This window comes from Herpailurus yagouaroundi, unplaced genomic scaffold (genome assembly GCF_014898765.1).
Source record: "Herpailurus yagouaroundi ecotype Mexico unplaced genomic scaffold, PumYag 210, whole genome shotgun sequence".
NCBI lineage: Eukaryota > Metazoa > Chordata > Mammalia > Carnivora > Felidae > Herpailurus > Herpailurus yagouaroundi.
This window is the reverse complement of record NW_024412441.1, coordinates 7,252,694-7,275,117: the sequence shown is the minus strand read 5'-3', so window position 1 is coordinate 7,275,117 and position 22,424 is coordinate 7,252,694. Positions and strand designations below refer to the sequence as shown.

Genomic DNA, 22,424 nt, shown 5'->3' with positions numbered 1-22,424 from the left:
TTTTAATGTTTATTTATTTTTGAGACACAGACAGAGCATGAACGGGGGAGGAGCAGAGAGAGAGAGGGAGACACTGAATCCGAAGCAGGCTCCAGGCTCTGAGCTGTCAGCACAGAGCCTGACACGGAGCTCGAACTCACGGACCGTGAGATCGTGACCTGAGCCGAAGTCGGACGCCCAACCGACGGAGCCACCCAGGCGCCCCTATAAATCTAGTTTATTACATGTAACTTTTTTTTAAATTGATATTTAGCATATGGTTTGCCTTTTATTTATTTACTCTTTTAATGTTTATTTTTGAGAGAGAGACAGAGAGCGGTACACAAGCAGGGGAGGGACAGAGAGGCAGGCAGAGGATCTGAAGCAGGCTCTGAGCTACAGCAGAGAGCCCCATGCAGGGCTCAAACTTACAAACTGTGAGATCATGACCTGAGCTGAAATCAGATGCCTAACTCACTAAGCCACCTAGGTGCCCCTGGTGTGCCTTTTAAATTTGGATTAGGCTTTATCATAATGAATTTTTCTTCTTTTTTATTTTTTTTTTTCAACGTTTATTTATTTATTTTTTGGGGACAGAGAGAGACAGAGCATGAACGGGGGAGGGGCAGAGAGAGAGGGAGACACAGAATCGGAAACAGGGTCCAGGCTCCGAGCCATCAGCCCAGAGCCTGACGCGGGGCTCGAACTCACGGACCGCGAGATCGTGACCTGGCTGAAGTCGGACGCTTAACCGACTGCACCACCCAGGCGCCCCTCTTCTTTTTTAAACAAAAATTCAAATCTGGCTAGCAGAATTTTGGTTTCAACCTAAAACTAATGTGACACACTGTACATTAACTAACTGAAATTTAAATAAAAACTAAAACAAAGGAAAAATAGAAAAAAAAGAATTTTGGTTTCATGTCGTACCTGGTTTTTTGTTGTTGTTGTTCAGTTTCACAAGAAATGGTTTATTAAGAGGACTTATGGACAAAAGTTTTTTGGGCTGTGGCAATTCAAATAGATCTCCACAATCCCACCGTCTGCAAAACCTTTTTTATAGCCCTAGAAGCTACCAGTACATGCTGAGGGACCGCCCAGAATGTTTAGGAATAGGTGTGAGTAGAGAAACTACTTGCTAGATAACCTACTAGATAAAGTCCTAATGAGATTAAAAAAAAAAAGAATAGGTGTGCATCATTGTCATATTGCCAGGGCAGATGAAGGAAGTTTTGCCCCATAGGTGTACCTAAAGGTGTGGTTGAACAAGAAGAAACATTAGTGGAGCCTCCAGGAGGCTTCAGGCAACAGAGGGGTCATCATGGCAGATTTGTCCAAGGTGACATTACTCTAGCCCACACACTCTACCCTATATATCCAGCCCTTACAGTCTCATACACCCAGCTTTTCCATGATATTCCCTGAGCCAGCAGAAAAACGCTCTTTGCAGTAGGGGCTCTTTGTCCAAGTTGAAGGCATAAACCACAGCAGCAGTACAGACAGCAAGAAAAGAGACTTATGTTGACACAACCAAGAATGGAGTAATAATTTTTGCCACCATCTCCCTCAGACTCTAAACCAGTTTGATAACTACTGGTTGCAGTGGGCACAGGACCATCTAATGCGTGTGTCTCTTTGTGCATGTCTTTTAATGCGATAGTGATACTGCCTGAATTACTAGGCATATACATGCAACATTCAGTGTGAATATAGCACAGGTGCCCCCTTGTGCTACGGTGAGTATATCCAAGCCCATTCTACTCTGTAATATAGCTTTCACATCGGTGTAATCTCTGTATTCATGAGTGTCAGGCTATAGTAACTATTGTTGAGAATCCTCTGGATATAATAATTAATGTGTGGGGCACCTGGGTGGCTCAGTCGGTTGAGCATCTGACTTCGGCTCAGGTCATGATCTCACGGCTCATGGGTTCAAGCCCTATGTCGAGCTCTGGACTGACAGCTCAAAGCCTGGAGCCTGCTTCGGATTCTGTGACTCCCTCTCTCTCTGCCCTTCCCCCACTCATGCTATGTGATGCTCTCTTTGTCTCTCAAAAATGAATAAACGTTAAAAAAATTTTTTAATAATGATTAACGTCTCTGTATACCATTTCACATCTTCTTTGCCTAAAGATGGTACAAATATAGATGGTACAAATATTACTGCTAAATGCTTGTACCAATGAAAGACAGCATGGGTCCATCGTGCCTTTAATAGGGAGTAAATTTACAGAGGCTGTTATCGTGCTGGCTTTGTTGTTATTGCATTAATTTGAAGATAACTGGACTATAAGGAATCCATTTTATGAATTTCTAAATGCTACTACAAAAACCACCATCGCTTTTATTGGAATAATTTTTCTTAGAAATGCAAGTAGATGCTGTGTCCACAAGAAGGAATAATAAATGGTCATGCTTCTATTCTTTTTACCTCTTCCCCTACCTGAGCTAGAGGTTTCGTTGTGCATTATTAATGTGTTTCCTCACTAACCTTACTATAGGTCTCATGTATTCTAAGTAATTAGCTTAGTCTGTTAGACCTTAGCTCCTTAGGAGCAGTGACTCTGTCTGCTACATTTTTAATACTCAACACTTAAAACAGTGCCAGGAGCATAGAATGCTCTGAATGTAGAAAGTCTATACATAAAATCCAAGGTCCTTTCAAAGAAGTAAAGATGCCATCTTGGCAATCTTTGTTCTTCTGTAATACTGGAGGAGAGAAAGGATAAGGTCGTTGGTTTCTAGAGTAACCATCCAATGACTCCTACCAGCCAAGATAGAAGAAGAAAAACATAGTTGATCAATGGCAACTACAGCAAGTGAAAAGGAGATACCATGTCCACTATACATTTATTTGGAACTCTTTTTAATTTTTTAAATTATTCAGTTTTAATTGGTATACTCCTTTAATCCTGATCTAGATTCATTTTCTCTCCACTCACAGTCAAAACATAGTTTACTTCTGGATTCTAACTCATTATTCTCTTTCATAACTATTCTTTCTACCCCACTTATGTCATTCCTTTAGATTCTCTTCATCTGTGGCACTGGGTTACTTCAACTTCTAATGTGGCTCCGCACCTCGGGATTTATTCTTACTATTCCTTCCCTGCTACAGTATTGCTTAAAAATCTGATCATGCCATATTTTTGTCTAAAATCTAGAAGATGATAGAGCATCACATAGTTTTCTTTATCATTAAGTACCTGCCTATCTCTTCAGTTTTAAATTTTTTTTTTCAACGTTTATTTATTTTTGGGACAGAGAGGGACAGAGCATGAACAGGCGAGGGGCAGAGAGAGAGGGAGACACAGAATCCGAAACAGGCTCCAGGCTCCGAGCCATCAGCCCAGAGCCCGACGCGGGGCTCGAACTCACGGACCGCGAGATTGCGACCTGGCTGAAGTCGGACGCTTAACCGACTGCGCCACCCAGGCGCCCCTCTTCAGTTTTAAATATTATGCCACACCCCACATCTTTGCTCTTTTTTAAAATGTTTATTTACTTATTTTGACAGAGAAAGAATGCACTCATGAGCTGGGGAGGCGCAGAGAGAGAGAATCCCAAGCCAGGCTCCACACTGTCAGTGCAGAGCCTGACACAGGGCTTTATCTCACAAACCATGAGATCATGACCTGAGATAAGATCAAGAGTCAGATATGCCCAACCAACTTAGTCATCCAGGGGCCCCCACATCTTTGCTCTTATGTCTTCCTCAGGTTCACATGCATAGGTACACACAAACACAAAATACAAACAGACATTCACATAAATCACAAATTATTCATGTTTCAAGAATTAAAAGTTTTCTCTTGATGAAGTCTTCATGTTTCATTTCTTCATCAAAATCTGTTTGAATCATTACTACCTCTGTGAATATGCTGTTCCCTGAACCCTTTAGTGGGCATCTTCCATAACCGAATTGCAGAGTCCTTCAGGACAACAACCAGGTCCTGTTGCATGTTAATAATTATAGTTAATATTCATATTTACTCCCATTCAGCTCCTCTTTACCCTGCTTCTTATCTTTTATTTACCCATAGTAACCACATTTTCCAAAACTAAGTATAGAGACAAAATCTAGTAAGTAGCAAAATACTTAAAAAGGCTAAAATCTTAGTGAACTTCCTTTCAGTCTTTTGGGGGATTTTTTTTTTTTTTTTTTTTTGATACACAGATACACATTAAAAAAAATAATTGGGGGTGCCTGGTGGTTCACTTAGTTGGGCGTCTGACTCTTGATGTCACCTTGGGTCGTGAACTCAGTCGTGGGATTGGGCCCTTTGTTGGGCTCCACACTGACAGCACAGATCCTGCTTGGTAGTCTCTCTCTCTCTGCCCCTCCCCTGCTCACGCGTGCACAGGTGCACGCGCCCTCTCTCTCCCCCTTTTTCCCCCCTCCCTCCCTCCTTCTCTCTCTCTCTCTCTCTCTCTCCCTCTCTCCCTAAATAAATAAATAAGCTTAAACACTCTTGCTTTAAAAAATAATAATAGTAATTGGGGCTCCTGGGTGGCTCAGTTGGTTAAGCATCTGACTTGGGCTCAGGTCATGATCTCATGTTTTGTGAGTTCAGGCCCCGCGTAAGGGCTTTGTGCTGACAGCTCAGAGCCTGGAGCCTCTTTGGATTCTGTGTCTCCCTCGCTCTGCGCCTCTCCTGCTCATACTCTGTCTCTCTATCAAAAATAAATAAACATTAAAAAAAAATTTTTTAATAATAATAATAATAATAATTGGGACCAAACTGTATACATGTGTGTATATATCTATACATAAAATTTTCACTTGTTTTCACTTAACAGTATATTATTTCTATATAACTATGTCATAAAGTAATCTTCTATAGTGTTATTTTAATTATCTCAAATATTCCATTGCTTGAAGTACCAAAATTTATTTAATTAATTTACTGGTATGGATATTTTTGTTGTCCACAATTTTTTGCTAACGTAAAGAATGTCACACTGAATGTCATTGAAGCTAAGTCTTTGCACCCATCCATAGTCATCACTAACTCAGAATAAATTTCTAGAAACAGGTCAAATGTAAGCACTTAATTAAGCACAAATAGGTAAGTACATAATAAAGTATATACCGTCAAACTCTACTCGAGAAAATTGTGGAATTTTACAGTTTCATTAGCAATATTTTTTTAACAACAAGGAAGGTTATGATGTGCATTTGTGTATATTTGTTTGTATTTGTGTATGTAATGTGTTTGTGGTATTTCTAGTAAGGTAGAGTACTACTTAGCTTAGGTACTTGCACTAGAATAATTCTAGCTGCTAAAATCAAAAAAAGAAGGAGACAAAACATATGAGATGGAAATTATCCCTGTATGTTAAGAATGGCCATCATATCCCTAACCGGTAGATGGAAATAACCTTTGTCTAGAGCTTTCTCTATTGTCTTAAGTGTTGCAAAATTCATTTTTTGACAACACATTAAAATGAGAGGACAACTTTTATTTTCCAAATGTCCTATAGTTAAAAATAATAAAGTCATAACTGAAAAAAAAAATAAGTATGGTTAGAAGCCCTTAAACATATGTGTTTAATTTTAGGAAGAGTTGCAATCAACCAAAGAAGAGAGATTTCCAGCAATCCACAAACCCATTGCTGTTGGTTCTCAGCCTATGCTCACTGTTGGGACAACCCACATATCCAAATTGACAGATGACCAACTCATAAAAGAGTTCCTTAGTGGTTCTTACTGCTTTCATGGGGTGAGAAGTGAGCCTTTGGTTTAAATATTTATCTTACAGCCTTCACTTGTATGTTAATTAGTCAGGACCCATTAGCAGCACTGAAAAAAGTTTTCATCTGTAGAGAAATGGCAGGATTCTGGAAGCCTCCTAATAGACATTTTATCTCTGCATCTTATATAATCTAATTTGTAGCCATTATGTTCTCTTTACTCACAAGCTAAAACTTGACCTTTACTTGACAGAAATTACATATATATAAATAAATCATGTGTGATTTGGGTTAATTGGTAGAATGGGCATCAGAGATTATATGGCATAAAAAAAATTGTATGGTCTGCATTTTGGTTATGTATCAATCACATTTAAAACTTGAGTTAACATCTACAAAGGTTAAATTTTGCCTTTAATAGACTAGTAGTTACAGTGGGAAATACACTAAGTGGAATTTTCATTTTATTTTATTTTACTAAGGCAATACAGCAGCTATACTCCGTATTTGTCTTTTTTAAATTAGTATTTCTCAGTAATTTCTCTTTTTATTATTGAAGTGTAGTTGACATACAATGTTATATTAGTTGCAGGTGCTATAACATAGTCATTTGACAATTCTGTACATTACTTAATGCTCATTATAAGTAGTTACCATCTTTCACCAGATAATGTTATTTCTCAGTATTTCTCAGTAACTTTTTAATTTTAATTTTAAACCACATTGTTGCTAGTATCATTTTTTTATGTTTATATATATGTGTATATATATTTATATATATATATATTTTTTTTTTTTTTCCCATCACTGTCATGTTGCAATATTGAGACAGACCTCAATCCCCCATTCTCTATATTTAACTTGATCTTTTTGCTTTCTCGTAGGGTGTTGGTTGGTGGAAATATGAATTCTGCTATGGCAAACATGTACATCAGTATCATGAGGTATGGAATAGCCTTTATATCATTCTACCACTGGATAAAGTTTTAAAAATCTTTTGTGGAAAAAAAAAGAGGGGAGATGGCATTTTAATTATGAAATGACTTAAATATGAAAATACTTCAGGGGCGCCTGGGTGGCTCAGTCGGTTAAGCGTCTGACTTCAGCTCAGGTCACGATCTCGTGGTCCGTGAGTTCGAGCCCCGCGTCGGGCTCTGGGCTGATGGCTCGGAACCTGGAGCCTGTTTCCGATTCTGTGTCTCCCTCTCTCTCTGCCCCTCCCCCGTTCATGCTCTGTCTCTCTCTGTCCCAAAAATAAATAAAAACGTTGAAAAAAAAATTTTTTTTAAATAAATAAATAAATCATTCCAAATTTATGAGGCATCTATAAACTAGGAAATTTGTTTTCTTTACTTAAACCTAAGAAGTACCATTTTACTCTTATTCCCATTTATTCTTGATGCTTTATAAATGTTTTATTTATTTTTAGTAATATTTATTAATAGGAAAAAAATTGCCTAACTACAATCCAGATAATGTGCAGCGGCTTTTTTTTTTTAAGAAAATTTATTCATTTTTTTCAAATTTGCATGGCTAGTGAAGAGGGGATTTATTTTTGTTTTAAGTTTATTTTTTTTGAGAGAGAGAGCAAGCATAAGCCAGAGAGGGGGAGAGAGGGAGAGAGAAACCCAAAAAGGTTCTGCACTATCAGCGCAGTGCCTAACGTGGGGCTTAATGTCACAAAATTTGAGCCAAAATCAACATCAGTCGCTTAACTGACCGAGCCACCCAGGTGCTCCATGATGGCTTTTTTTTTTTTTTTAATTAAAGGAATACATACCAGAAATTTAGAATGAATGGTAAAATTCTTGTCTACCATTGTCCCATTTCCTAAAAGTAATTGTTCTTGATGTTTTCTTAGTTAACCCTCCACAAGAAAACAAATGCATACATGTAAATGTTGGTATAACCTTGTATTTAGACAGAAGGTATCTGCTAAACACACTGCTCTGCATTTGTTCTTTTCAGTTAGTGTCTTGGAGATCTTTTCACAACAGCAACAGCTGATCTCATTCTTCTCAGCATCTACAGAGCATTATGTCTATACCCACAATATATTTAGCCAGATCTCTACAGACCTTTGAATTGTTTCCAGTTTTTCTGTAATAGCATTTTAGTGAGCATTTATAAATAGTTTTGTTGGTAAACTTTTGCAAGTTTACCACATTCATATTCATGAAGTATCTCATATTCACAAGGCACATTTCTAGCAGTGTGTTTGTTAGGTCAAAATTTACGCATACTGAACATTTTGGAAGACATTCCCAATAACAATGGCTTTTCTCCCCATACACTTGCCAGCACTAGATTTTATCAGACTTATTTTGCCTAAGGTTATATAACTTAGAACTTTCCGAAGGACGCTACTAGGAGCTTTGGGAGATATAAAAATAATAGTAGCTGACGAGTATAATATTCATTGTATACCAGGCACTGTTGTAACTATGCATATTACCTCATTTAATTCTCATAACCACCCTCAGAGGTGAGTATTATTATTCCAACGTGAGGAAACGGAAGCAATAATTTAGTAGCTTGCCTAAAACCACATAGGTAGTAAATGATAAAACCAGAATTCTAACCCAGGCAGTGTTGTTCCATATCCAGCCTCCTTAAACACTTCATCATATGGCTCCAATCCCTGTCTATCTATTAACTTATAGTCCAGTTGCTAAAAGACTGTTAAATGGCTCTTTCTTCCACTAAGCAGTCAGCTCTGCTGGTAGCAGTGGCTCTGCCCAGTTCATCTGCCATTTATAAGGGTTTTTAATCCTACTCATCCCTTGTATGCTAGTGCTCAGCATGGTGCCTGGCATAAAATATAAAGAAGGAAAAGAAAGGGAGGGGAGAGGAAAGAAAAAGGAGAGAGAAGGAAGGAGATCCACATATAAGATAGTATATAGTTACTGTTTAAAAAAATAACAAAAGTTTGAGTACCTGGGTGGCTCAGTCAGTTGAGGAGCAGATTCTTGGTTTTGGCTCAGGTCATGATCTCAGGGTCACGGGATCGAGCCCTGTGTTGTGCTCCACACTGAGTATTTAGCCTGCCTGGGATTTTCTCTCTTCCTTGCCCCTCTCCCCCTCTTGAGCTCTCTATCTGAAGTTTTAAAAAATAAAATAAATAAATACATAATAAAGCAAAAAATTTAATAAAAAAATAATAAAATCTGAATGGGGAAGAGGGTTTATGAACAGTCTTGATAAAGAAATAAGCATGATGTCAAATGAATAATGTGAATACTAGTATAACTTAAAGATTGGCATTTGAAAGGGTAGAAGTACGATGAAGATGGGTTCATTGTGGCTGCAGGGTAAAAGATACAGGCCAGAGATTTAATTAAGAATCACAGTAGCGTGGCACCTGGGTGGCTCATCAGTTGATTGTCCAACTGCGGCTCTCACAGTTCTTGTGTTCGAGTCCCACATCAGGCTTGCTGCTGTCAACAGTGCAGAGCCTACTTTGGATCCTCTGTCCCTCTCTCTGTCCCTCTTCTGCTTGTGCTCTCTCACAAAAATTTAAAATAAGAAAAAAGAATCACAGTAGTATGCAGTTGTATCATCTAGGTATAAGTGATTAAACTCTTGGTTGAGGAGGTAAAATATTAGCATTGGAAATGTAGAGGAAGATTCTAAAGCCAAGAACATCCCCAGGAAAATAATGTAGGAGACAAAGGAAATAGAAATAACTGCGTTTGGTGCTAGCCTGACCAGAAAGCAGTTTCATTATTCAGAAAAACAAAGAATAAAGAAGATAGTAAGCTCAGATTTCTACTCATCAGGTTTGACTGACATCTAAACACACACCCAGTATGCAGGTGGAGATAAGGACTGTAACTTACAGGCAGGCCATCAGCATAAATGTCCACTTGATAATATGAAGAATGCATTATCACAAGTATTTTTCATATATCAGGACAAGGATAGTGGGAAAACCTCTGTGGTTGTGGGGACATGGAACCAAGAAGAGCATATTGAATGGGCTAAGAAGAATACTGCCAGAGCCTATCACCTTCAAGATGATGGTACCCAGACAGTCAGGTAAAGATTAACTTTATTTGTCCTTGGATCTGATTAGTAGAATATTTAAAACTCAGAATATTGAAAAACATAAAATTGAAACACTTAGGTAAAATCTCTGGTCAGTTTTTTTAAGGGACATCTTTTAAATTAGTTTTCTTTTCCTAAGGTAAAAGTTAAGAACACAGTTTCAGAAATGGGGAGCCCTGGATTCAAATACTGGCTCTTCACGTACTACCTTGGGCAGATTACATAATCTTGTTAACTCTCACTCTTGTTTGCTAGTATTTGCCTCATAGGATTGTTACAACATTTAAACACGGTCATTTAGGTAACGCATTATACCTGGAAAGAGCATGCCATAAATTTTGGCTGCTGCCTTTACCATTTTGGTGGCATGGTAATGAGAATGGTGGCAGTGGTGATGGACACAGTGGCTCAATTCCACATATTAAGTCTGAGACTGTTATTATAAAGCATTTTCCTTTTTAATGTGTAATCTTTACCTCTTTAAGTTAGTTAATTCTACTTAAATATACTCCAGGGGCACCTGGATGCTTCAGTTGGTTAAATGTCTCTTAGTTTCAGCTCAGGTCATGATCTCACAGGCTCATGAGTTTGAGCCCCACTTCAGGCTCCCTCTCTCCCCCCACCAACAGAGCCTGCTTGGGATTCTCTCCCTCTGTCTGCTCCTTCCCCACTCACATGCGCTCTCTTTCTCTCAAAATAAATAAAAATAAATAAAAAATAAATATCCGCTAGCATGTTCCTTTGTTACTTTACCTTTGTGAGGTTATGGTTGAAAATAAACAGTGACTTTTTACAAAACTACCTCACATCTTCTCTGAGTTATATAGGTATATCTTGTTATAGCAGAAATAAATTAATCTCTTATTTCTCAAGGATAGCTAAGCTTAAGTTTTCCTTGTAGTCTCTTGCCTGGCAAGTTTTAAATTATCCATTCTTTTCTCTTTATTGGGCATTAAGTTTGTCCGTCCTAGCAACATGGTATTGAGAGACTCTATTTTTAGAATGTGCTGACTTTGGGGCACCTGGATGGCTTAGCTGGTGCAGCACAAGACTCTTGATCTTGGGGTTGTGAGTCTGAGCCGCACATTGGATATAGAGATTACTTAAAAGTAAAATCTTAAAAAAAAAAAAAAAAAAAGTTTGGGGTGTCTGGATAGCTCAGTCAGTTAAGCGTCCGGCTTCAGCTCAGGTCATGATCTCAGTGTGTGGGTTCCAGTCCCACATCAGGCTCTGTGCTAATGGTACAGCGCCCACTTCAGAGCCTCTGTCTCCCTCTCTCTCTGCCCCTCTCCTGCTTGTTCTCTCTCTCTCTCTCAAAAAATAAATAAACAATGAAAAAGAAAAAAACAGAACGTGCTGACTTTTGGGACTGACCAAAAAGTGCTGAAGGATGGGAAGGAGAGAAAATTGTTCCACAAAGTAAACAATATACAGGGCTGAGGAAATGGTTAACTTCAAAAAGACTTTTTAAAAAGCAATTTAACCTTAACTGTTTGTATACAGGTAGATAATATGCAAATTGAAGATTACTCTTATCAGGTAAATCACTCTGAAATATCTCAGTTTTATAGTCTCCTTATAGAATCTGAAACATTTTCTCTGTAACATGACCCTAAAAATATTTTATAACTAATGCAAAACTGATCCCTCTAACCATCTTCTCATCACCACCAGCCCACATGACACTTACTCTGAATGAATGAACTTGTTTGTTTCTCTGATTTAGGATGGTGTCACATTTTTATGGGAATGGAGATATTTGTGATATAACTGACAAGCCAAGACAGGTGACTGTAAAACTAAAGTAAGTTAGACCATCAACTTGTGCTTTATGCTTTTCTCTTTAATCTGTATCCAGTGTGAAAAAGTCTACATAAATAGAAAATGTAATTGTGAATAAACACAATTATATTTCTGCATAATAATACGGATTAATGTAATGTGAAAATAATGCTTTATTCTGGGGTGCCTGGATGGCTCAGTTGGTTGAGCATCCGACTTCGGTTCAGGTCATGATCTTGTGGTTTGAGTTCGAGCCCCAAACTGTGCTCTGTGCTGACAGCTCAGAGCCTGGAGCCCGCTTTGGATTCTGTGTCTCCCAATCTCTGTGCCCTTCCCTGGCTCACACTCTGCCCCTCTATCTCTCTCTCTCTCTCTCTCTCTCTCTCTCTCTCTCTCTCTCTCAAAACTAAGTAAACATATTTAAAAAATTATTACTTTATTCTAAAATATTAATTAAGGTGCCTGGCTGGCTCAGTCAAAAGAACATGCCACTCTCTTGACCTTGGCATTGTGAGTCCGAGCTCCACACTGGGTATAGAGATTACTTAAGAGAGAGAGAAAGAGGGGCGCCTGGGTGGCGCAGTCGGTTAAGCGTCCGACTTCAGCCAGGTCACGATCTCGCGGTCCGTGAGTTCGAGCCCCGCGTCGGGCTCTGGGCTGATGGCTCGGAGCCTGGAGCCTGTTTCCGATTCTGTGTCTCCCTCTCTCTCTGCCCCTCCCCTGTTCATGCTCTGTCTCTCTCTGTCCCAAAAATAAATAAACGTTGAAAAAAAAAATGTTTAAAAAAAAAAATGTTTAAAAAAAAAAAAAAAAGAGAGAGAAAGAAACTTTAAAAGATAGAGAAAGAAAAAGATGGTTGAGTCAGTTGAGTGTCCATCTCTTGATTTTGGCTCCAGTCATGATCTCATGGTTCGTGGCTTCAAGCCCCGTGTGGCTGACGGTGAGGAGCCTGCTTGGGATTCTCTCATCTTCTCTCACTGCCCTTACCCCGCTTGCGTGCATGCATGCACTCTCTCTCCCTCTCTCAAAACAAATAAACTTAAAATCATTTTTAAAAATAAAAAATAAAAATTATTTTAATATAATTATTTATTTGTAAGTTATGATTGTTAAATGATATCAGTATTATATTAAATTATACAGGAGATAAGTTTTTTATAGCTTAAGAGGAAAACAAAAATACTTTTGTATGGTTTGGGCAGTACTTTAAAGTACTCTCTGTTTTAGGTGTAAAGAATCAGATTCTCCTCATGCTGTTACTGTATATATGCTAGAGCCTCACTCCTGTCAGTATATCCTTGGGGTAAGTAAAAAAATAATACTCAGGAATTCATTTTGGGAACATGTTTCGATTTTTATCATTAAGTCTAGAAAGGACCTTCAGTAATGTCCAAAATGTAATATAATCCCCATGCTATCTCTATAAAACCTAAAATCTTTTTTATTAAGGTACAATTTACATAAAATAAAATGCAAAGATCTTAAGTGCTGAGTTTGATACATTTTGATAATTTTATATACCTATATAATTATCACCCCAAACAAGGTATCTTATCACTGCAGAAAAAAATTTTATAGCCCTTTTATGTTAATACCCCTCAACCCCCACAGATACCCCTTTCTGATTTCTCATACTGTAGGGCAGTTTTGCCTGGTGTTTTATTCCCTACGAATGGGACCATATAGTATATAGTTTTTTATGCCTGCCCCTCTTTGACTTGGCATGTTTTTCAGACTCACCCGTGTCACTCCAGTACTTCATTCTCTTTTTGTTACTGAATAGTAGTCAGTTGTATAAGTAAATCACATTTGCTGATCCATTCTTCTATAAAGACATTTGGGTTGGTTCTCATTTTTTTATCATGTAAATAAGCTGCGAGGAACATTTTTTTACAAGTTGCTTTGTAATCCTCCATTTTCATTTCTTTTGGGTAAGTACCTAGGAGTGGAATTGCTGAATCATAGATTAGATATATGTTTAACTTTTACCGAATAGCTGTCCAAATGGCTGTACCATTTTACACTCATACCAGTAGTGTGTGAGAATCCAGCTGCTCCACATCCTTATCAACATTTGGTAAAAATAGAACTACCCTACGACCCAGTCCTTGTACTACTAGGTATTTATCCAAGGGATACAGGTGTGCTGTTTTGAAGGGGCACATGCAGCCCACTATTTATAGCAGCGCTATCGACAATAGCCGAAGTATGGAGAGAGCCCAAATGTCCATCGATGGATCAACAGATAAAGAAGAGGTGATGTATATACATACATATATATATATATATATATATATATATATAAAGAAGATGTGGTATACACACACACACAATGGAGTATTACTCAGCAATCAATGAAATCTTGCCATTTGCAACTACGTGGATGGAACTAGAGGGTATTATTCTAAGTGAAATTAGAGAAAGACAAATATCATATGACTTCACTCCTATGAGGACTTTAAGATACAAAACAGGTGAACATAAGGGAAGAGAAGCAAAAATAATATAAAAACAGGGAGGAGGACAAAACATAAGAGACTCTTAAATATGGAGAACAAATAGAGAGTTCCTGGAGGGGTTGTGGGAGGGGGCGTGGCTAAATGGGTAAGGGGCATTAAGGAATCTACTCCTGAAATTATTGTTGCACTATATGCTAACTAACTTGGGTGTAAATTTAAAAAATAAATTAAATAAAAATACCCCTCCCAAAAAAAGCTACATGCAAAAAACAAAAACATTTGGTATTTTCAATCTCTTTTATATTTAGCCATTTTAGTCATTTTAATATGCATTTCCCATATGGAAAATGGTGGCAAGCACCTTTTCATGTGATCTTTTGTGAAATGTCTAGCCAAGTCTTTTTAAAGAAAAATTCTGACACTTACTCAAACAGTCTTTATTCAGGACTATTGGCAGTAAGTGTCAAGACTATAGTAGGGAAGAGAGATCCAGCTTAACTCCACTTACAGCAAAGACAGCTCAGGATATACAGCCAAACAGAAGGTGGAGGAGGGGAGTTTCAATGGATGGAAAATTACTAAGAGGAGAGATCAACATAAACTGACTTGATAGGGTTATTGCTGAAGACAGGCCAGGATGACCAGCCATCAAATGTGAGAGACGAGGAATTTGATCAGATACGGAGGATGATTAGATGTTGAGAGTGTGGGGTTCTCTCCACACTGATTCTTACTACAGCTGGACTCAGCAGGCCCAAGACAGGGCACAAGTACAAAAAGAAGCCTACAAAAAGGGACCGGGGGAGCCTAACATTAGTTTGGTCAAGGAGAGTCTGTCATCTGTCTGTCTTTTACCCATTTTTATTGTTATTGTTGATCTTCTTTTTTCTAGGAGTTCAAATATATTCTGGGTATGAGGTCTTTTTTATAGTGCACATTCTTTTCCTCAATCTGTGGCTTGCCTGTTTATTTTCTTAATGTCTTTTGATGAGCAGAAGTTGGTTTATTTGATAAAGTTTATTTTATCCACTTTTTCTCTTTTATGGCAAATGCTTTATTTTGTTCTGAGAAAACATTGCCACCCAAAAGTCATGAAAATATTATGCTGTATTTCTTTCTAGAAGTTTTATGGTCCTACCTTTGGTTATGTGATGCCTAACTAGCTTTCTGTGTATTTTTCCTAGTCAGAGTTCATTGAGCTTTGTGTATTTATGGGTTGATATTATTAATCATTATACATTTAACAACTTTATATACATGGATTCACATAGCAAAAGACTACCGAATAAAGTAAGTATTCAGTTTAACAACTTTTTAATGGTTTTCTTATTTTTGTTCTTTAGGTTGAATCTCCGGTGATCTGTAAAATCTTAGATACAGCAGATGAAAATGGACTTCTTTCTCTCCCCAACTAAAGGATAATAAAGTTTGGAGAAAGATCATTGACAGTCATGATGATTTCTGTCTGACCATGTATGTGTCTCATAGAGTTCTCAGCCATTGGATCTCATCTAAAGGATCGTATAAAAGGACTCTTAGCCACTTTGTGAATATAAATGTGTATATAAGAGGTTATGGATAAACTTCTTAAGGCAGATAGTTGTCTCATTTCTTTCATTTTTGTCATGTCTTATGATCCGATCATGTTTTTTGCTTGGATAATGTGATTCCAAAATAAATCACATCCAAGCAGTTTAGAGTCCAGCCTAATGAAATGTCATAATTGTTGTGCCTATTGAAAGTTTTTAAATAATAGATTTATTATGTAAATTATAGTATATATAACTAGTTAATGAACTAAAGATAATGAAGAAAGAAATTGATAGTAGGTTGTTTAAATGGGAGACCATGTAAAATATGTAAACTCTAGTGCCTGAAATCCTTTCCACAAATTTTTATTTAGCAACTACCAGGTGTTAGACTAGAAACTGGGCACATAGTAGAGCCTCACAACATTTAAGTTTTCTTCACCTCTGTTAATCTCAAGAAACTCTTATTTGTAATAGATTGTTGCTCTCGGAACTTTTATCTGTTTCTTTTCCCCCCAAGGTGTGTACCTGGTATAGACAGTCAGAGATCCTTCTCTTTTGACTTAGAATGGTTTACTCCCAACAAAACGCACTGTGCTGGCCATCCTTTGTATTTGCCTACTGTATACTACAGATTTTAGTTCTGGACAGTTTCACAGCATAATATTTATTTTAAAATGAATAAAATGTTCCCAAGCAGTGTTGTCATGTAGTCAATGGCAGTTTACTCATTTCCTTTATTTTCTCCATCCCCATGTTGCACACATTATCTTATTGTATTTTGGATGTACATATCTAAATAAGGAAAGAAAAGTAGCTATAAAATACTTTTCCTCCTTTTCAGTAGTTCTGGAGAAAGATATTTTAATTTGAGAAATGGTTAATGCAATTGATTATTGCAGGGCTGTTTGTAGATTTTCACGTGAAGCAGCACACATAGAGAAAAAGCACACACTTTGCACTCAAACTGAAGTCCACATACTCTCTAGCTTACTAGCTGTGTGATCCTGTACCAATCAGTTAACCTCTTTGAGACTCGCTTCCTCTTTGGTACAGAGACTGCGTCCTTCCAAAGGGGGTTGCAGAGTGCATTCATTTTACTGTATGTAAAACCCCGGGCCCAGTACTAGACACCAGGTTCCCAGTAAGAGTTCCTTTATTTCCTAATATCACCCTTGTCTCCTATTAATAGAATAAGATCAGAGACCACAGCCGTCAAAATCTATTTCTTTAGTAAATTAGAATCGTACTTCTTACATCAATGAATTAAGACAAACAGAATTACCCACATTTGGATAATAGGTATAGGAGGGAGGGTGTGAGGGTTGTGAAAGGTTGAGTGCCAGAAGACACAGAATATTTAGGCCAAACTCTTCTGTTAAAAAGGGGAAGTGGGGGGGGGGGGGGCGGAAATCAAAAAAACTGTATTGGATAGTTTACTGAAGAAGATTCTTAAAAATAGAAGTTGTAATTTTTTCAAAATAAAATGTTTTTTTAAAAATAAGTTGGCTTTCTGTCTGGGCTAACAGCTTCAACCTGTTTAGGAAGGGCTAGGCCAGCTCTCCATATTCCTTCTAAATCTTGGGTCCCTTATATGAAATCTCATTTGATCTCTAAAGTCTGCTTCCTCCTCTGCCACTCTTCTGCAGAAGCAGCTGAGTTCCTAATAGGTAGGAGAAAGGGCTCAGCTACGGTATGCCTATTGTACTTGGAGAAATCTAGTAAGGTGGATGCTATTCCACACCTACTAAATCAGATCCTTTAGAGCAGAGCATAATCTGCGCTCCAAATATGCTTCCTGAGTGATCCACTTGACTTTAAATATATTCTCCAGTGAAAATCACTGACTTAGGAACTTCACCTTTAACAGTTTCACACATTCTAACCCTCCTAATTAGGGTTTCAGGGAAATAACTAGTAGCTCATCTTTACAAGAATACAGGACTTCTGGGCGTCTGGGTGGCGCAGTCGGTTAAGCGTCCGACTTCAGCCAGGTCACGATCTCGCGGTCCGGGAGTTCGAGCCCCGCGTCCCGGGAGTTTGAGCCCCGCGTCGGCTCTGGGCTGATGGCTCAGAGCCTGGAGCCTGTTTCCGATTCTGTGTCTCCCTCTCTCTCTGACCCTCCCCCGTTCATGCTCTGTCTCTCTCTGTACCAAAAATAAATAAACGTTGAAAAAAAAATCATTTTAAAAGAATACAGGACTTTTCCTTTCTTTTTTTAGCTTTACCTGCTTTTCTTCTAGTCACCACTAGATGGGGCCTATAGCCCAGCTCTACTTTGTATCTTCATGTCCTTGATAAAAGGGATTTAACAACAAAGGGCAAGAAATTATTTCAGTTACCTGAATAGTAAGCTTTTCACTCAGTCTGATATACAAAGGCTTTACCTGATTTCTGACAATTCTCAAACTTCCTGGTACATAATCGGGCCAAATTACCTTTTAGGAGAATGAAAAGACATAAATTTTGAATAAATAGGATATACAATCACAGTTGCAAATGAAAGTATCAGCTTTCCTAGGATCTGATTTTAATGTTTTAATTCTATATGGAGCCTGAAGCGGGGCTCAGTCTCATGAACCATGGGATCATGACCTAAGCCCAAATCAACAGTGGGTCGTGGGGGCCTGGGTGGCTCAGTGGGTTGAGCATCTGATTCTTGATTTCAGAATCTCTGTCAGTGCAGACCCCGCTTTTGAGATTCTCTCCTTCTCTCTTTGCTTCTCCTCCATGTGCGCACATTCTCTCTTTCTCAAAATAAATAAACCTTTCTTAAAAAACAAAAAAAAACCTGAGTCACCCAGGTGCCATTAGGATCTGATTTTATACTCCCTTCCTAGTGTTGAGTGATTTTATTTACCAGTGCTTGCATTTCCACTTGAACAAAGAAATAAACTATCATGTATATGGATGCTACATGTTATAAGGAGTTGTTGAAGTAAAAGTTTTCAAAATATGTTGCCTTGGTGACATGACTTACATTATTTTTCAGTTGCTTGGCAGGGGTAGTAGAGAAACCATGCTCAACTACATGCCCTAGCACAGGCTTTGTTTCATATGCCAGTGGTTTTAAAGTAGGTTGTACAGGCAGGCAAAATGATCCAATGCATTATGGGGAAAAAATACTAGAAATTCTCTAAAATTTTCATCTGTAAAAAGGAATTGAGCTTTTATTGTTTTTTTAAGTTTGAGAGAGACAGAGAAAGCACAAGTGGAAGAAAGGCAGAGAGAGAGAATCCCAAGAAGGCTCGGCACTCAGCACAGAGCCCATCATCGGGCTCAATCCCACAATCACAAGACCATGACCTGAGCTGAAATCAAGAGTGGGACGCTCAAACAACTGAGCCACCCAGGCACCCCAAGCTTTTATTTTTATTTAATATTTTATGGGTGGATCAAATAAACTAGTATACATAGTCATTCATAAGTTAGGTTTTGTTCAATAAAACACAAAACGTCACAGGTGGAAGAGGAGGCGTTACATATGTGGAGGAGATGATGGAGATACCATCATTATTTACTTTCACCATATATAACTTTGTAGATTAACTAAATCCCTCCATCACCTTTCAGAAAATGGAATTGTCACTTTAAAATTAGCATCAAGACCACACATTAAAAAAAAGAAAGAGAAGGAGGAGGAAAAGGAGGAGAAGGAAAAGAGGAAGGAGGAGGGGCGCCTGGGTAACTGGGGAGTCTGTTGGGTGGTTGACTTCCACTCAGGTCATGATCTCACAGTTTGTGGGTTCGAGCCCCACATCGGGCTTTGTGCTGACAGCTCAGAGCCTGGAGCCTGCTTCTGATTCTGTGTCTCCCTCTCTCTCTGCCCCTCCCCTCCCCTCTCTCTCTCTTAAAAATAAATAAACATTTTTTTTTTTAATTTTAAAGAGGAAGAGGAGAAGGAGGAGAAGGAGAAGGAGAAAAGAAAGGAGAAGGAGGAGGACAAAAGGAGGAGGAGGAGGAGAAAGAAGGAGAAGGAAAAAGAGGAAGGAAGAGTGAGTTCAAGCCCCACATTGGGCATGGAGCCTACTTAAAAAAAAAGAAGACCACACACTATCAGGTATCTAACCAACCAGAATTAAGGGGAGAGGTTAGCAGGTGACTTTCACCTGTCATGGCCCCAATCACTGTGGTCCTGGTATCTCACAAGATTTCTCTATTAGAAACACAGAGTTTTTTCTTTTAATGCTTTTTTGGAATGATCAGGAAGAATGAGCATGCTTCCCTCACTGGCAATGAGAAGAAAGTACAGTATGAAGACTACTGCATTTCCACTCTTTAACACTTAGAGAAAATAAAAGCCCTCCTGACAATCTCAACACTTTCAAAATAAAAAGAAGAAAGGCAAAATTATTAACAAAGGGAATATAGGGCTTATAGTTTTTTGTGTCCATACCCATTTGTAAACGTTTAGGCATTTTAGTATTTTTTACATTTGAAACAAAAGTGTTCACTGAAAGCAAGTACATCTAGCAGAACTTATGGAAATGGTAACCATCTTCACTATGGAAGGCATTTATGAGACTGTAAAATAATGCTAAACATCTCGTCTAATCACGTACATTATATATTTCAACTCTATTAAATTGCTTTCCAGTACTTTTCAACAGACTACATTATGCTTTGCCTTGGGTTCAAGAAAAAATGCAGAAAAAAAATATTTTCCTCAGGCATAAACATAATTTTGATGTTGTAAATATATAATATTAAAAGTCAAGCTCTCAGGGGACTGATAGGTACAGGAGTCCAGCTATAGAATAAGTCACCCAGATGAAAGGAACAGCCAACATATAGGAAGGGAATATAGTCAGTGGTGTAATAGTGTTGTATGGTGACAGACGGTAGCCAGACTTGTGAGCATTGCATGATGTATAGAGTTGTCAAATCATTATACTGTACACCTGAAACCAACGCCACATTCGGTGTCAAGTATATTTCAATTAAAAAACAAAAGTGCTCTACCACCAAAAAAATATTTTTTTTCAAACTTCCTCAGAAGTCCGGCAACTTAGGGGTTAAAACCCAATTAGTCAAATCTGCTCTACTCTGTAAACTCACTCAAAATATAGCCAAAAACAGTGAACTTTCTTTTAATAGCTTCTGTGTCCTTAATAAAATACTATGCAAATTAGTCAACAGTGGTTCTTAACAGCACTAAAACCTAATTCACTCATTTAAGAATTCTAACAGAGCTCTAAGTGTTATCCAAAGATTAGAAATGTTAATAGCTGGTCAAGGAAATCAGGAGTCTCTTTCCTTTGAATTCGTTTTCCATACTTATAGTTTTTAGTGTTCTTAACCCATAGTGACAGAAATCATTTGTTGGAAAAGCTTTTCATCAACCACTTCCAAGAAAGTGTTTTGCCATCCCCACAAAGCCAGTTGTGTACAAACTTGAGTCATTATTCCTAGAATCTCAAATGATATTTTAATAATAAAAATGATTGGGGCACCTGGTGGCTCAGTTGGTTGAGCGACTGACTTCGGCTCAGGTCATGATCTCACAGTCTGTGAGTTCGAGCCCCGCATCAGGCTCTGTGCTAACAGCTCAGAGCCTGGTGCCCACTTTGGATTCTGTGTCTCCCCCTCTCTCTCTGCCCCTCCCCCACTCATGCTCTGTCTCTCTCTGTCTCATAAATAAACATTAAAAACAATTTTTTTAAATAATAATAAAAATGATAGCTGCCATTACCCCACATTGATTACATGCTGTCACTATGCTAAACAGTTCAGATACCTTGTGATCACAACCCCATGAGGTTATGTTTACTATCTTTAACTCACAGTTTAGGAAAATGAGGCACAAAAAGTGGAACTAAAACCGCATATGGCTCAGCCAGCTTTGGAATCAATTCAAATGGTGCAGTCCCTGTTTGTAAATAATGTGCTATAGCACTTTCTATTCGCAGAACCATCTTTTGCCCCATGAACCACTCTGTGCCATCACCTTCCACCTGAAGGAACACACCAAAGGGCTCAGCAAAATGCTGACTGAAATGACTGACCTTGTCTTGTAAATGTATGATACTTATTTTCCCCCATACAGTGTATTTTATTTTTATTTTATTTTACGTTTATTTTTGCGAGAGAGAGAGCACCAGAGGGGGAGGGACAGAGAGAGAGGGAGACTCAGAATCTGAAGCAGGCTCTAGGCTCTGAGCTGTCAGCGCAGAGCCCGACGCGGGGCACGAAACCACGAACTGTGAGATCATGACCTGAGCCAAAGTCGGACACTCAACCGACTGAGCCACCCAGGTGCCCCTACAGTATATTTTTATCATGGAACACCACTAACTTCTCTTAAACTAACACAACCCACAATCTGGCAAATGAAAACTCACTAGCAAGATTAAAATGTCACCTTGGGAATTCTGTCTTGGTTAAAGGCCATCAAACTTTCCCTTCTCTGATAAGCATTTGATGGTGGTAAACAACTGCAAGGGCAATTTATCTAGAACCAGATTGTATTTTTATGTAAATGATAAAAAAAATCCTTCATCTTTTACTTATTGGTAAAGAATTTATCTTATGTTCTTTCTCAGACCTTTCTACTCAGACCTTGCCTAACAATGACACTCAATATTTGCTGAATGAATGAATGAATGAACCCTCATCCTCTCTTGCCACACCTCATGAAAGCTTCCCCAACTACAATTCTGAGGAGTTTCCTACATGTTATTTTTGAGTGTTTGATGCTTTGAGAACAACAGTATTTTCCTCAATTTTATAATAGTTGGGAAAGAAAAGGGAGAATTAATTAATGACTTGTCCCATTTGTATTCTTTCTTACTCAAATTCTGCACCACAAAATTTAACGGATTTTTTTTTTCCTTCTCCCTCACAAGAAGACAGTGTCTGTGTCTCTGTTCTGTTTCTCCCATTTGGGGGCAGTGACTGAAGCAAAGCCCCTGATCTCTCTCAGGTCAAGAAAAGA

General features: G+C 38.3%; 1 protein-coding gene across 3 annotated transcripts in view; it reads left to right on the top strand.

The window, feature by feature from the left end:
• The window catches only part of ERLEC1 (endoplasmic reticulum lectin 1), a 31,323-nt gene extending 15,121 nt beyond the window's left edge, over positions 1-16,202 (top strand). For 2 of the 3 annotated variants that reach the window (XM_040453750.1, XM_040453748.1), the window contains 6 exons: positions 5,541-5,702; positions 6,558-6,617; positions 9,587-9,711; positions 11,447-11,524; positions 12,730-12,805; positions 15,305-16,202. In XM_040453750.1, coding sequence (XP_040309684.1) covers positions 5,541-5,702; positions 6,558-6,617; positions 9,587-9,711; positions 11,447-11,524; positions 12,730-12,805; positions 15,305-15,376 — 573 coding nt within the window. In that variant the 3' untranslated portion in view covers positions 15,377-16,202. The remainder of the gene's footprint in view (positions 1-5,540; positions 5,703-6,557; positions 6,618-9,586; positions 9,712-11,446; positions 11,525-12,729; positions 12,806-15,304) is intronic. The other variant, XM_040453749.1, reaches the window with a different exon arrangement.
• Positions 16,203-22,424: the final 6,222 nt, after the last annotated feature.